This window comes from Rhinatrema bivittatum, chromosome 1 (assembly GCF_901001135.1).
Source record: "Rhinatrema bivittatum chromosome 1, aRhiBiv1.1, whole genome shotgun sequence".
NCBI lineage: Eukaryota > Metazoa > Chordata > Amphibia > Gymnophiona > Rhinatrematidae > Rhinatrema > Rhinatrema bivittatum.
In genome coordinates, this window is record NC_042615.1 from 590,916,092 (window position 1) to 590,931,685 (window position 15,594).

General features: G+C 45.8%; 1 protein-coding gene across 1 annotated transcript in view; it reads right to left on the reverse strand.

Moving 5' to 3' along the window:
- Positions 1-15,594, reverse strand: part of ADAMTS19 (ADAM metallopeptidase with thrombospondin type 1 motif 19) — a 465,279-nt gene that overhangs the window by 335,609 nt on the left and 114,076 nt on the right. Inside the window, exon 7 of the mRNA XM_029619011.1 lies at positions 8,322-8,365. Coding sequence (XP_029474871.1) covers positions 8,322-8,365 — 44 coding nt within the window. The remainder of the gene's footprint in view (positions 1-8,321; positions 8,366-15,594) is intronic.

Here is a 15,594-nt window from a genome sequence, read left to right on the forward strand (position 1 = left end):
TAATCCTACTCTCTGTTTCCTGTCTTTTAACCAGTTTGTAATCCACAAAAGGACATCGCCACCTATTTCATGACTTTTTACTTTTCCTAGAAGCCTCTCATGAGGAACTTTGTCAAACGCCTTCTGAAAATACAAATGCACTACATCTACTGGTTCACCTTTATCTACATGTTTATTAACTCCTTCAAAAACGTGAAGCAGATTTGTGAGGCAAGACTTGCCTTGGGTAAAGCCATGCTGACTTTGTTCAATTAAGCCATATCTTTCTATATGTTCTATGATTTTGATATTTAGAACACTTTCCACTTTTTTTCTTGGCACTGAAATCAGGCTAACTGGTCTGTAGTTTCCTGGATCGCCCCTGGAGCCCTTTCTAAATATTGGTGTTACATTAGCCACCCTCCATTTTTCAGGTACATGGATGATTTTAATGGTAGGTTACAAATTTTTACTAATAGATCTGAAATTTCATTTTTTAGTTCCTTCAGAACACTGGGGTGTATACCATCTGGTCCAGGTGATTTACTACTCTTCAGTTTGTCAATCAGGTCTACCACATCTTCTAGGTTCACCGTGCTTGTACTCTTGCGCTTCAACTTGATGGGAGCCCTGCACAACCTACCACGGTGGGAGATTTGTGGCAGATTGACGGTAGAGCGGGTTCCATTCCTGTTTGGGGCAAAGCTGAAAGGGAGACATTTGGTGTGCCACGTATGTGGCATTCAGGTCACCGGCTCTATTCATCGGGGCCGTGCGCATGACCTTCGCACACACTTTCGGTTCCCCCAGCCCCACAAAAAAATAGGGAAGTTCTTGGCGCACATGACTACTTTCTGTGGACACAGGAGGTTGGGAAGGCAATGATTCTGCTATGGAAAAGGGGTTGGTGTATTGCTTGACCAGCTGGCAGATGAACTCACGCTGGGGGCTCACTGCCGCTGGCATCGGGAGGACAGGGCTCGGGCAGAGCCTTCGGGCCCTCCTTAATTTAGAGTCCCAGAGCAGGGGAAGTGGTGACCTCATCCTCAAAGTCGAGCTTGCGGATGGCCTTGTTTTTCTCAGCAGACCGGGACTTGTGCTGTTTGCACTATGGCTCGGCTGGGATTCCTAAGGGCAATGCTGGCTTGGAGTTGGGCTGGGTGGCCAGTGCAGCTGTAAGCAGCGGGATGTTGCAGTTATTTCTGCTGCCTTTTGGGGTGTCAAATGCTTTCGAGGCCAGGTGAGGCAAGTTGAAGCTTTGATTATCGAAGAACCCCTGATCATGATCGCCTCTCCGAATGGTGGGCCTACAGCGTGATTGAGTGATGGAAGCTGTGGTGGGTACAGTGCGCTGGGCCTGGCACTGGCCCGTTCTACTTGGGGCCCATAGCTGAGCCTGCTGATCTTCCTGGGGCCTTCTGCAGTGTGGAGGGCACACATGCCCCCCCCCCTCCTTCCCCAGGAGAAGTGCAATTTGCATTTGTTGCAGTGAATCAGAATTGCAACACTGACGAAAAAATTTGCGATCTGTCCCAGTGCAAGGTGTGCAGTATGGGGGAGAGAGGGAGGGCCCACCGCCGACTGAAAGACAGGCGAGAATCCACACCATGTGGCTCACTCGGTTCTGTTGGCAGCTGTGGTCTCCTGTGGGTTTTTTTGGCTGTTTGGGTTTGAGGGGAAAGAGGGAAGAAAGCACTTGCCGTGGTCCTAGATCCTCATGCGGTAGGGGGGGGGGGGGCTTCGGTGGCTGTCAGTTTAGGGCTGCTGCGGGACTCCAAACCTCTTGATTTGAAGGGCCAACATGGGTGGAGAGGGGTGGGGATTATCCCCCCTTTGCAGCATTTTTCCTCTTTTCATTGTGAGTGCTTGCTAGGGAACTGCAGCACAGATGTTCTACGGAGGAAGATTGGGATGCTAGGACATCACAGGACTAGTGGGGCCACACAGCCTCTTGGGCGCAGTCGGTTAAGTGATGGCAAGGATGAAGTTTCTGCCTCGCTCAGTTGCCTGGAGGTCGTGCCAGGGGTCGCCTGCTGGGATTGTAGAAGCCACTTGCTCCAGGTGCGGGTGTAGGGCACCAAGCCATTCATGCGGTCAGGGTTGTCCATTTTTCCACCACTCATCTGGGAGCGTGGCCATGAGGGCCTTGTAGCAGAGGGAGGCTGAGTTTGATTTAGGCCTTGCATCATGAGATTCTTCCCCCCACTACCAATATGGCACTTGCCCTTCTTCCTACCAGTGCAATTGGTGCAGGGCTAGCACCCTCATCTGGCCGGGCCGGTACTGCATCGCCAGGGTATGTATTGCGCCAGCCAGCATGCCAGCCTAGGTTGGAAGCAAACAAGTTATATTAGGGATTTCAACCTTGTAGTGCTTATATATATTCATTCTCTTATTAACCATATGTGCTGAACCAGTTGACCTTTACAGCAGCTATCTTTCATTTCCATGCGGGGGTCGCACTAGTGGTCCATCGGGTCCAGCATTCTGTTTCCAGAATTGGGCAATCCGGTTTGTAGCTGCTTGTCAAGTGCCCAAGCACTGAATAGAGCACTTGCTGTGGAAGCCATTAAGGTGGTGGCAGTTTGCTAAGCCATCTTGATTGATGGCGGTTTCTGGCTTTTCTCCTCTAAGAATCTATCCAGACCTCCTGGACCCAGTTGCATTGAACCATAACCCTTCCAAAACAATGTTGTGGCTGAAGTGTCCTGCCCTACTTTCAGCCACCTCCATACTCCAGCAGCCTGTGCTGAGGTATAGCAGGAGGCGTACAGTGGAGATGGTCTTCTTTCCACACTTAGATTAAGGAGGCATGGTTAAGTAGTTAGAGTAATAGGCTGAGAATGAGGGTATTGGGGTTAATATCCCATGTCATCCACTGACACTCCTTGTGACAAGTCTCTTTTTCTCCTTCCAGCAGTGACATATGCTGCTGTTTCTCTCTTTTGGGGGTTTTCTTTTTCAGTTCCAGGAGCAATTCTATTTAGACAAATGCATGCCTATTGGCTGCTCGGTCTTGCGACTATTTCAAACTGTTTCAACTGTTTTCTGCATTGGGCATTGTCCAATGTTCCAATGTTGATAACATCATATTTTACCTGGATGGCTTTTTTATTCATTTAGCTGGAGTGAGTCCAATTGCTGTTTATGCCTCCTCTGCGATTTTCAGGCTATGGCAACTGATTTCAGAGTCCCTTTAGCACACATCAAGATTACCGGAGGACAGAGTGGCAAAGTGGCTGGACATGTTGAATGAAGCCATGAGTGCGAAGAAGCTGACTCTCAGAGCTTTGCAATCCATCATGAGCAGCTTGAATTTTGTCTGTAGAGTGATACCCATGGGAAGGGTCTTCCTCAGAAGACTGGCCACGGTGACTGCAGGCGTACGCAGGCCTCATCATTTCATTTGGATTTGAGACCCATGCACAGCGATATTGTTATTTATTTAATTCTTTTCTATACCGACGTTCATGACCCATGTCATATCACATCGGTTTACATCGAACAAGGGTATATTAACATTAACTCAATCATAGTCGTAGCTAGGAAGGTACTGGTAGAGTTAAAAGAAGAGGTAAGTTACAATGAAACGAGGGTTACTAGAACTTGGAGGAAGGAAGAAGTTCTTGTCATTTGGGTATACTTCCTGGCCAACTTCAACAGGTGATCTCTGTGGCAGGAGCCTCCACTTTCCAGTAGGGATTTAGAAATACACTCCGATGCTTCTGGATGGTGGGTTTTCAGGCTATATTGACAAGGGACATGGTCTGCTGCACCTTGGCTAGACATATGGGTTGAGGCAGGACTAACTTGGAGCATTATATTCCTGTGGCTCTTGTGCTTTGAAAAACTAAGCTGCAGAGTAAGCAAATCATATTCTGGTGCAACAATCACGCGATTGTCCACGTGTTCAACCATCAATACGCTAAGTGTCTGCGTGTAGCAGAACTGCTTAGTAAGGTGTTACTGGACAGTTTACATAGCAATACCACTATTAGAGCATGACATGTACCAGGGGTTAGCAATGGGGGTTGGAAATGCTTTATCCTGAGGTGGATGGGAATTATTTCATAGAAAGTACATATAGTAACATAGTAACATAGTAATGACGGCAGAAAAAGATTAAAATCATATATAAAATAGAACGTATCATATATAAAACTTATCATATATAAAATAGAACGTATCATATATAAAATAGTCATGGTTGTCTTTAAGCTTTTAGCTTCAGATTCCCCTTACTGGCTAAATGCCCTTCTACGCATTTACAAACCTGTGTTTAACATCATCTCAACTGAATCTTTTGGAAATCCCATCTGTTCAACAAGCACATTTATATAGTACTCAGGAAACCTCCTTTTCCATCACCGCTCCTGTACAATGGAATCTTATTCCATCTGAACTTAGATCCTTGGATGATGTGAAAAAATTTAGACAGTTACTGAAAGATTATTTACTCTGACGTGCATATAATATCTTCTAGAGTGGTGTTAGCAGAATAATTCATATTAAAGATGTGAGGATAATGACATATAATTTTGAGGGACCGACTGTTCAATTTAGCTATATGATATTGAGTCTTATTGTTTCTGTGAAACTAATGAAAATTGTGTGTTATTGTACATGTCAATTTTATGTTTTTATTATGTATGCTGATGGTGTAAATCGCCTAGGCCTCCATGTGGTAGGCGATTAATAAATCTTAATAAATGAAATGAAAAAAATGAAAATGGTCCATCTAGTCTGCCCAGCAAGCTTTCCAAGGTAGTAACTGCCGCTCTGTGCAGATTACCCCCACATTTCTGTCAAGGGTAGTAACTGCCATTATGTGCCAGATAAGCTTTTTTATTTATTCCCACCCTCTAGTCTTTAGGGATCTATGGTGGAGGAGACAGGAATCGAAGTCCCGGAATACTTATGGGGGTTTGTTCACTGACTACCAGAGAACTCATAAAAGGATCATTAGCTGGTAGCATATGGTCAGCTTACTGCAAGAGACGGGGGGGTGGGGGGCGTCATGATGCTGCTTTGCTTGGTTATTACGGAAGGCAATGGAAATTGTGGTCTAGCCTGGTCTTTGGCAACCACCTTACTGACTCAGATACCAGTCCCAGTGCCGGTTGACCTGATGGTAAGTACATCTCTTCGACCAAGGAAATGGGGGCATCCAGAAGCTCAGTGGTTAGACATCTAAGCAGGTCTGGCCTTCTTTTGAAAGCATGCAGATAGGGAGATCCCACCAAGTCCTTCCGGTTGAGGATGAGGTTGTCAGGTTGGTCGAGAAAATTTGGGCTGACTACTGATACATGGCTTCCAATAACACATGACCTGCTGGGGATACTATGGGTGCTCTTGGCATTCATCTGCGCTTCGGACACCAAAACTAAACTGTTTTGCTTTGCCTTCTCCCTGGTCTTTTGGAGTTTTACACATGGGCGAGTTGGTCGCATCCAACAAAAATGATTAGGGTACCTGTGGCATACTTTTGCGGAACGTGATATGTATACCTCTAGCATTTCATATCAAGACCATTTGGGGGGGCAATGAGTTTGGCAAATTATCAAGCAAGCAGCTAATCTTAAGGATCGAGAGTGACTTGACCGATTATCTGCTTGGCTCTCATACTTATTTCTGGTAGTCAGATATCATTCCTCGTCTAATTTGAACGATTCAAGACAGTGGAGAAGGGGACACAACAAAACCAACCATCAGATCGGTGTATGGACCTGCAAGCTGGATGGTCGCCAGTTAAGGCACAAATGGGCAGATGTCCAATGGCAAGGTTTTTTGAGGTAGGACAGAGTCCATCTTTATATTCAACAACCCCCTGCAGGAGGCTCTAGAAGGATGGTTGTTAGAGAGTGATGTCAGCTGCAGCTTGATGTTGGTGGTGGACATGAGGCAAGGGCACTTCCTACCTCATGCCTATAGTGGTTACCCAGGCCGGTAGGGGCTTTTCAGACATGGTGCAGGCGGGCATCATGGTCCAGGCCAGCAGTGGACTGGTGCCTTGGATGGTGCAGGGCGGAGTATTCCATACACTGGAGATCAGGGGCCCCCTTGCTTGGTGACGAGCTGGGGGCCCAGGCTTGATGCTGCCTTGCTTGATTATTGCGGCAGGTGACAGAGGAGCTGGTGCAGCCTGGTCTTTGGGCAACTGCCATACCGGCTCGGGTACTAGTTTGTCTAAGGGTATATGTATTGTTAATAAAGCTGCAGCCTTTTTTTTTTTTTATCCAATATTCATGTTTGTTGTTATTCCATTGCATTAGGAATGTATGCATGTATGGCTATAGGCCAATCAGAGGTGATGGGGGCAGTAGGTGATTGGGGAGTGGGAGGGACGTGGACGGAATGACAATACAGTCTCAGCTGCTAGAGTTACATTAAACTGCTATCTCATGTAAATTACACAAATAAGTCAAACTGAATTATATAGTACACATAGACAGTTACATACATTATAACAGATTAACTATTAAATGTACATAATTATTTGTGCTTACATGTCACTGCTTCAAAGTTTTACATTCTCGAATTACACACAATGTATGATCACAAGAACATACATATACATATAAAATTCAAACACACACAGAAGACATACTGTGATCTCTAATGTCCTGGGTTGGCAGATAAACACCCCCAGCAAGGCCCTTGTTTTGACAATTAAGGCTTCCTCAGGGGGAACCCTGGCATAGTATACACCACAAAAAATCTATTGTGTAAAATATTTTTAAATATCTGTGAGCCTTGGCAGAACCTGTAAAATACCATTTAAGGGGGTCATTCAACAAATCGCCTTAGGGCATTATCGTGAGCTTTAGGGCCCTAACACCCATGATAATGCCATAATGCAGGCAATAAATATCGCATTGCTAAATGTGTATGCAAATTTGAAAAATGTATTCACATAAGAGGAGTAAATGGAAATGAGGACTGTTAAATATTGTGTGCGATAATGTAACGCAGACTATCGCGGGATTTGATAGTGGAAATAACTACACCTTTTTCCTGAGCGTTATGTCTGCAATAGCTGTGCATTACAGCTGAAACGGGATTTATTGCAAATCCCATTTCAGGGGAGAGGAAGGGAGCCTCTGTGGAGGCCCATTGATTTTTTAACCCCTTATATGACTGTAAGATGGGGCTTTATGAACTTGATGTGAGGTTTGTGGGGTGAGTTGGTGTTTAGGGGGCAGTTTTGCATGCACAGTCATATGTACAAACAGCACAGTTACCATCAGTGAAGATTTAATGTGATTTGGAGTGATGAAAAGTGAAAGAAGAGTAGATTTGTACCATGTTCTCTCTACCTTGCTTGATGCACTCTCTACCTAGCTACAATCAAGCTAGGTAGAGCGAACATAGAACAAATCTACACTTCTTTCACTTTTCATTACTCCAAATCACAATACATCTTCACTGATGGTAATTATGCTATTCACACGAATGACTGTGCATGTTAAACTGCCGCCAAAACCCAACTCAGCCACAAACCTCACCCCAAGTTACTAGTGCCCATTCTTATAGTGGTATAAATAGTTAACTTTTCGGTGAGCCTCTACAGTCACTCTCTTTCTCTCTCCAGCAGCAGCAGCCCAACATACAATAGAAGCCTGTCCAGAGACTTCTCAACTTGCAATGTGAAAATAACACGGGCATGATAAATTTATCACGAGTTGTAGTAAAATAGTTATGTGAAGCAATCCCAGGAAAATTACCCATAACCATGCCCCTTTTTTATCGCGGCTGCTATTCTTGCTATATTTATCGCAAAATAATGAATCTAGGCCTAAGTGTCTTGTCATTGTCTCGTTGAACAACACATTGGAAATGAAGACTAGAAGGTCAATGCTGAACTCATTAAATATCAATGCTCAGCTGTAACCATGGCAGGCGTCCGCTAAACAATCTGACATTCAAATGAATGGCTCATAGTGCAGGCAATAGCCATACCATTCTACTAATAAAAGTGCTACATGCGAACAATGTATTGTCACCCTGTGTCGAGCAACATTTCCCTTTGAATACAGAGGATGAGAGAACCATAAAGACTAAGGAGACCCGGCCTCTCACCACGACAGCATATTGTATTGTGCACGCTGAGTACATACACGCACACCATTTGTTTCTGTGCGCCCACTTTCTATTTGTCAGATATGTGCATACTGCCGAAACAAATCAAATGAAAGGAGCAATGAATGCATATGCCTAATGATTTTCTGTATGCCCAAATTTCATAAACATTCATGTATTAATCTTGACATGTTTACCTAATGTTTTCAGGTAAGCTCCTGACTTAAAACCTCTGTGTCTTAATATTATATATATTTACTTACCAACAGTATCACATGGTTCATCTTTATGGACACAGAAATCCTTCCTAGAATGAAAGAAGACACACTGTAGGCACAGACCATTGTCTGAGGTCAGTAATAATGTGACACATTTTCACAAATTATTTTCTTACTCAAATGAGTAACTACAAGATTCTCATTTCAAAAAAACAGGTACAGTAAACTCTGGAATTAAGCAAAACATGTTAATATCACTTTACACTCAGAAGAATTTGGGAATTAATCAGCTTATACAATGTACCACATAGTCAAAAATCACAGTTCACTATTCATGGATATATTCATAACTGACAATCCACTGAATACTGAAAAATGCCTGAAAGTCACTAAGTGTAGTTCTCTCTCTTTTATTTGTACTTACTACCTAGAAGTAGCAATTGGGAGGTTAACTTTAAAAAAAAATGCATGAGCTCAGAAAAGTGCTTAAATGGGTTCACATGCATGTAAGTATGTATTTTATAATCAGTTTGAGTATGCAGACACACATTATAAAATAAATGTATCTTCTATAAAAAAAAAAAAAACCATACACGTGCATGTTAACAACTGCACAAGTACGAGCATATTTTTCATGAAATCATATGCTTTTATTTTTCTATGAAGATTTCCCTATGTGGCTTGTCCCTATTCTTTTACAACCTTAATTGCTGTTTTATTTATTTTACCTGTATGTTTACAGCATAAATTTTATGTATGTTTAATTTTATGTATGTTTTATTGTAAACCACACCAAACTGTGGAGGGTGCAGTATAGAAGTAATTTTAAATAAATAAATACATGCATACAGTTATGCAAAACTATTGCAAATGTTATTTTCACAGCTGTAAACTTTGGTTCCTCTATGGCAGGCTCATTCCACATTGCCTCCCTGTACATTCCAGCACAAATCTACCACCAGGAATGTCTACAAACTGGCATCTCTGGTGGTGAAATATGAGGATCTGCTGTTCCCACATTGGGGAGAGGGGGTCCGGTGACAACGCCAAGCTGCAGAGGCTGTCCTCAGTCATTGAACAGATTACCCACGTAAGGTAACTGAATACTGGGTTATAGTAATGTCGCTGGAGGTAGGTGTGGCTTTTTGTGGGGCTATGGTGGGTGAGGTGGGATATCGGGGAGCTGGTGGGTAAATGAGGAAGGTTGTGCGGTTAATGGGATGATTGAGAGTGGAGGTGAGTAAAGGGGGTGTTGAGAGTTGGTAGAGTGGTGGTGGTGGTGGTAGGGCTTGGGGACCAAAGAGACACAAGAGGAGGTGGTGTAGGGGTGGTTTTGGGGCACAGTTCAAGAGTAGAGCCTTGTCGCAGGCAAAGAGAGAGAGTTATGGGCTGGCAATGGGGGAGAGGGCAATTGGAGGTTGGGTGTTAGAGAACAAAGGAGAGGGGTCAATAAGGAATAGATGGTTACAATTCCTATGTTCATGACTCTGAAGAGATTTGAGACCTCAAGAAGGCAGCCTGGGAGCAACAAGAAAAGGGAATGGCTCATGCAGGTGCAGGTCTGGAAGGAGGAGCACCAAGGTAGGTTCTTTACATAATCAGGACGAGATATCCAGTTTTTTGCTATGCCATGTGTACGTCACTGGTCCCAGTATTGCTTTGCCATGCTACAAGACTCTGTATCTGCATAATGCTTCAAGTGACCCTTGTGCACACTAACAATGTTTGGCTATCCTCTGGGTCATGAGGAGCACTGTCATGATTCAGTACATGTTAGGAACTTACCAGCCTTGCATTAGAATCTAGATGTGACCTCCTACTCTTCATACTCTTTCCAGACTAACATTCTAAGAGCACCCATACAGTAGTGGCAGCATTCTGTCCCTTGATGTCTTGTTATCTAGGCCATATCACAACACATATCACACAGAAACACACACACACACACACACACACACATTGAAGCAACCAGTGAGCCCCCACCTCTACCTAGGCATCATGAATAAAAATATATCTTTAAAGAAGCTTCGATATAATAGATGACCCATCTATAGCATGGTCAACCCTTATAGGACATGGGTGTCCCACCGCAAGGAACACTTATCATTGCTTCCACCTCTCCCACTAATGGTATGCTTTCTAATTGCTAGCAGATCATGCACATCACACAACCTAAGGTGTATGAGATGTATTGACTCACTGTTTTGGCTCTCTTTATAGTTAATACCAGCTTGTCCTCCACATCGGCAGTGGAGGAGAAAGAAGAGGTCAATGAGGGAGGCGAGCAGCTGACTCCTCCTTCACCAGCTGAAGCACCTGTGGCCACTGTTGGAGGACTAGCAGTAACCATTGCCATAATTGCTGGCAGCAGTGGTCGCCCCAGCAGTGGCAGACCAGCCACTCCCTCCCCCCAACCCTTGCAGGATGTCATTGGTCTGAACAGCCAGCAATCCATCTCCCCTTCCCTGTAGGGCATCCTCCCCTTTTGGGCCCAGGGCCTAAGACATGGATTCTGAGTCTGCCTAGCTCTTGGAGGATGAAAAGGTCTTGCAGGTCACCGGAGTACCTTTTCCTGAATCTCTGCAGCATACAGAGGCTGCCTTTGGCACTGGAGCCCCCACACCAGTGCATGAGAGAATTCTAAATGCCATAGAGGGCTATGGAGGGGATGCAGGAGGAATTCACAACCTGCTGGGTGACTTCAGGAGATTGCTGGAAGTCCAGAAGTGGCTCGTTAAAGCTCAAGAGTGTCACAGATGCTCTTGAGCTCTTCAGTAGAAGGCTACCACCACTTCCACTGGCCAACTAGCCTCTCAGGACCTTGCCTCCTATTGCGGAAACAGTTACATGCTTAAAGATCTCCCTCCCTTCTTCATATTTAAGTTTATATTGTAATAGTTTAAATGTTTTATAAATTTCAATTTTTTATTAATGTTGATATATATTTGAATTGCTGTGTCCATCTCTTCCTTGTTAGTTGCATGTGTTAGTCCTTTTCTACCCCCAGGTATAGCCCTTTTAGGGCATCCTCTTATAAAACTCAGTCAAACACACACACTACCAGGGATTAGGGATGTGAATCGTTTTTTGACGATTTAAAATATCATCCGATATTTTTTAAATCGTCAAAAATCGTTTTAAAGAGTGCGATACAATAGAAATTTCCCCGATTTATCTTGAAAAATCGTTAATCGGGTTTGTGTCCACTAACGGGAGTTATTTGGGGGGGGGGGGCGGGAAAGCTGGCACACCAAAACAACCCCTAAACCCACCCCGACCCTTTAAAACTAATCTCTTACCTTCTCCCACCCTCCCAAACCCCCCCCCCAAATGTTTTAAAATCACCTGGTGGTCCAGTGGAAGCCCCGGGACCGATTGCCCGCTCTCGGGCCGTCGGCAGCCACTAATAAAAATGGCGCCGATGGCCCGATAAAAAAAACCCCACCCGACCCTTTAAAACTGACCCCTTAGCCTCCCCCACCCTCCCGACCCCCCCAAAAATGTTTTAAAATTACCTGGTGGTCAAGTGGGGGCACCGGGAGCGATCTCCCGCTCTCGGGCCGTTGGCTGCCACTAATAAAAATTGCGTCGATGGCCCGATAAAACAAATCCCACCGACCATTTAAAACTGACCCCTTAGCCTCCCCCACCCTCCCGACCCCCCCAAAAATGTTTTAAAATTACCTGGTGGTCCAGTGGGGGTGCCGGGAGCGATCTCCCGCTCTCGGGCCGTCATCTGCCACTAATAAATTGGCGCCGATGGCCCTTTGCCCTTACCATGTGACAGAGTATCCAGAGTATCCAGCCATCCAGTGCTCCTACCATGTGACAGGGGCCGGCCAATGGCACGGATACCCTGTCACATGGTAAGGGCAAAGGGCCATCGGCGCAATTTTTATTAGCGCAGCCGAGGGCCCGAGAGCGGGAGATCGCTCCCCGCACCCCCACTGGACCACCAGGTAATTTTAAAACATTTTTGGGAGGATTGGGAGGGTGGGGGAGGCTAAGGGGTCAGTTTTAAAGGGTCAGGGTGGGTTTTTTGTTTATCGGATCGGGCGCAGCGAATAAACAAAAAACCAATTGGGCCGGACAATAAAAATTATAAGATTTGGATCGGAACCGGAACCGAACCGTCCATTTCTATTTCATTTTATTGGAAACGCAAAACGAAAGAAAAAAGGTCAAAATTTCAGTGTTTTTTTCAGTTTCTTCAGTGCGCACTAACTGGACTAAGGAGGTAATTTTAAAAGGAATTACTGGTATAAGTGTAACATACTATTGACACACCATTTACACACTTAAAGTGCACTTAAACATGAGTATCCTATAGACAATTCAATGGCATACAGTGTAGTAATTTTCAAAAGCCCACTTACATGGGTAAAGTGCATTTATCCATGTAAAACCCAATTTTAAGCATGAAATGTTGCGGTCCCAGTCACGGCAATCACGACTAGGCCCTTACCTCCTTGGTCACGGCCCGTCTTCGAGGGTCTGTGGCTTGTTTTGCGGCATTCCCGCAGGGAGGACACCGCCGAGAAGCTCTGCCTGGACACCTTCATCCGAGGCGCGCGCTCAAGCCACGCTTATGAAGGCCGTTTCCCGCCACTAGAAGCTCCGCCCTATCCGAGACGTCAGATGCCACAGCCTATGTAAGGCCTCCGCGGAGCCCAGGACTTTGCCTTGCAATGGGGTTCCTTGCAGTCCTCTGTTGCTCCGTGCCCCGGAGTGTGCTACTGCGTTAGCGACTCCGTTCCTGCCTGAGACTTGTTTCACTCCATGCCCAAGTCTTGCTTTTGTCTGGCTTGCTTGCAGTAACCTGTTCAGCTTCAGTTCCAGCTTGGTTCCAGGTTCCAGTAGCCAGTTCTGCCTCAGTTCCTGTCTGGTTCCAGTAGTCAGTCCTGCTTCAGCTCCTGTCTGGTTCCAGTAGCCAGTCCTGCTTCAGTTCCTGTCTGGTTCCAGTAGTCAGTCCTGCTTCAGCTCCTGTCTGGTTCCAGTAGTCAGTCCTGCTTCAGCTCCTGTCTGGTTCCAGTAGCCAGTCCTGTTTCAGCTCCTGTCTGGTTTCAGTAGCCAGTCCTACTTCAGTTCCTGTCTGGTTTCAGTAGCGAGTCCTGCTTCAGCTCCTGTCTGGTTCCAGTAGCCAGTTCTGCTTCAGTTCCTGCTTGCTTCAGTCCTAGCCTGCTTCAGTTCCTGCCTGTCTGCTCCAGCTTCGGTGATCTCCTAAGTCCCAGCGGCCGGGCTCCTACGGGCTCCTCCCGGGGGAGAACCGGCTTCCAGGGTGAAGCTCACATCCAGCTCCCACCTGGTATCCGCCTCCCGACCTGTCACTCACCAGAGACTATAGAACACCTCTCCACAGTCTCTCACAGGCCGGCCCAAGGGTCTACTAAACAGTTCACGCACAACATGAAATACTTTTTAAAATCAAGTTAGTGCACACTAACTGGATTTAGTGTGCCTCCCATTCCTTTAAAGGGACCGCGGTGGGAAACTAGGCCGTGGCCCCAGAAGATGACATCATCGGGCCCTGGTATAAGGCAGGGCCCCACCACTAGTTCCTTGCCTTGGCAATAGGTCTCCATGTTTGTTCGTGTGCTCATTGCCTATTGTTTCTGATCCTGACTTCGTTCCTAGTTCCTGATCCTGACCCGTACCTTGGTCCCTTCCTTGTCTTGCTAGACTGTCTCTTTGGCTTTGACCTTTGCTACATTGGACTACGCTCTGGACTGATTCTCTGACTTTGACCCTTGTTCTGATCTGTCTCCGCACCTTGTCTTGCTCAGCCGCCTGCCCTGACCTCAGCTTGCCTTGACTATGCCTTTGGTATCTTCTTGGACTTGGCCTCTAGGCTTCAGCCTCTATTACTTGGGCGCCCTCTGTCTCTGCCCTGTTCCTGTTGGCGCCCAGGTCTCTGGATCCCTGCCTCATCCAGCCCTACATCAGTCCCTTGATACCTCTGCTGTTTCCCGGCAACCCTTGCACTACTACTACTGGGAATCATCACACGGAGGCCCGCCTAAGACCAGGCGGCCCAGCATCAAAGGGCTCAACCCACAGGGAACAAGGGCTGGTATTGGTGAAGCTCCAGTTGGCCTCCGTCTCCTAGACAGCTCCGCCTCCCGACGGTGGAGACCCAGAGGGTTACATCAACCCCACCTTGGGCTAAGGGTCCACCACCAGTGTGCAACAAGAGAGAGACACACAAACATGTTGGGGGTGACTGGTGAGAGAAAGAGAGACAAACAGGATGGAGGGTGACTGGTAAGATATGGAGACTGGAGTGGTGGGTGACTGGTGAGAAAGACTGGTATGTGGGGGTGACTCTTAACAGAGTGGGAGACTGGTGTTTGGGGTGACAGGTGAGAGAGAAAGAGACTGGTGTAAGGAGGAACTCACTGCACTGGTGAGAAAGAGATAGAGGTGTTGGGGTGACTGGTGATAAGAGACAGAGAATGGTGTGGGGGCTGAGTAGAGAGAGAGAGAAAGAGAGGGGGGAGTGACTGAAGTGAGAAAGACAGAGAGACTGGTGTTGGAAATGACTGTGAGAGAAAGAGAGCCTGGTGTGGGGGTGACTGGTGACAGAGAGACTGGTGTGCGATATGACTGGTGTGAGAGAGAAAGACTGGTTTTGGGGGGGGGGGGGGTAACAAAATTTAATTTTAAAAAAGGCTGAAGGGAGGCAGGTAGTGCTTCACTGCTTATTACAGGTACCATTGTACATAATCATAGTTAATGTGCACTAACCACAAAATTAGAGAAAAAAATTTTAAAATTTTAAAATTGAAATCGAACAAAAAAACATGAAACCAAAATGACATGAAAAAAAACAAATGCTGTATACTTCTACACACTACCATGCATGTAGGTATCCATTCAGGTCTGTTCATTACTATCATTCCTTCACTCAGGTAACTTTACAGCTGCCTGCGTGTACCTTTTGTTTAAGAGGTGTGGAATCTTAAGTTGACCCTTCCAAGGACAGCATGTCCATGGCTGTTTATTTTTCAGGAGGAAGGCCTCTGAGGTCACTGGATTGAGTCCTGGGTTCAGAAAGGAGACAGACAGCTTTCACCCTTTTGAAGGACTGTGTCTGAAACAGTGCAGGCCATGTCTGGAGTCTTATTATTATTTTGTGTTTTAGAGGCAGAAGTTTTATCCACCCTCATCTCTTCTCATATTTTTGGTTTCCCTTTTTGAAACACATATTCTCATCTGCAAGCCTGAGTGTTTACCCAGCGACTCAGTGTATACAAAGCAAAGGGGTAGTAAGAGGTCATGCACTTTTCCCTGCAACCAGCACAGTTTACCAGCGATCAGG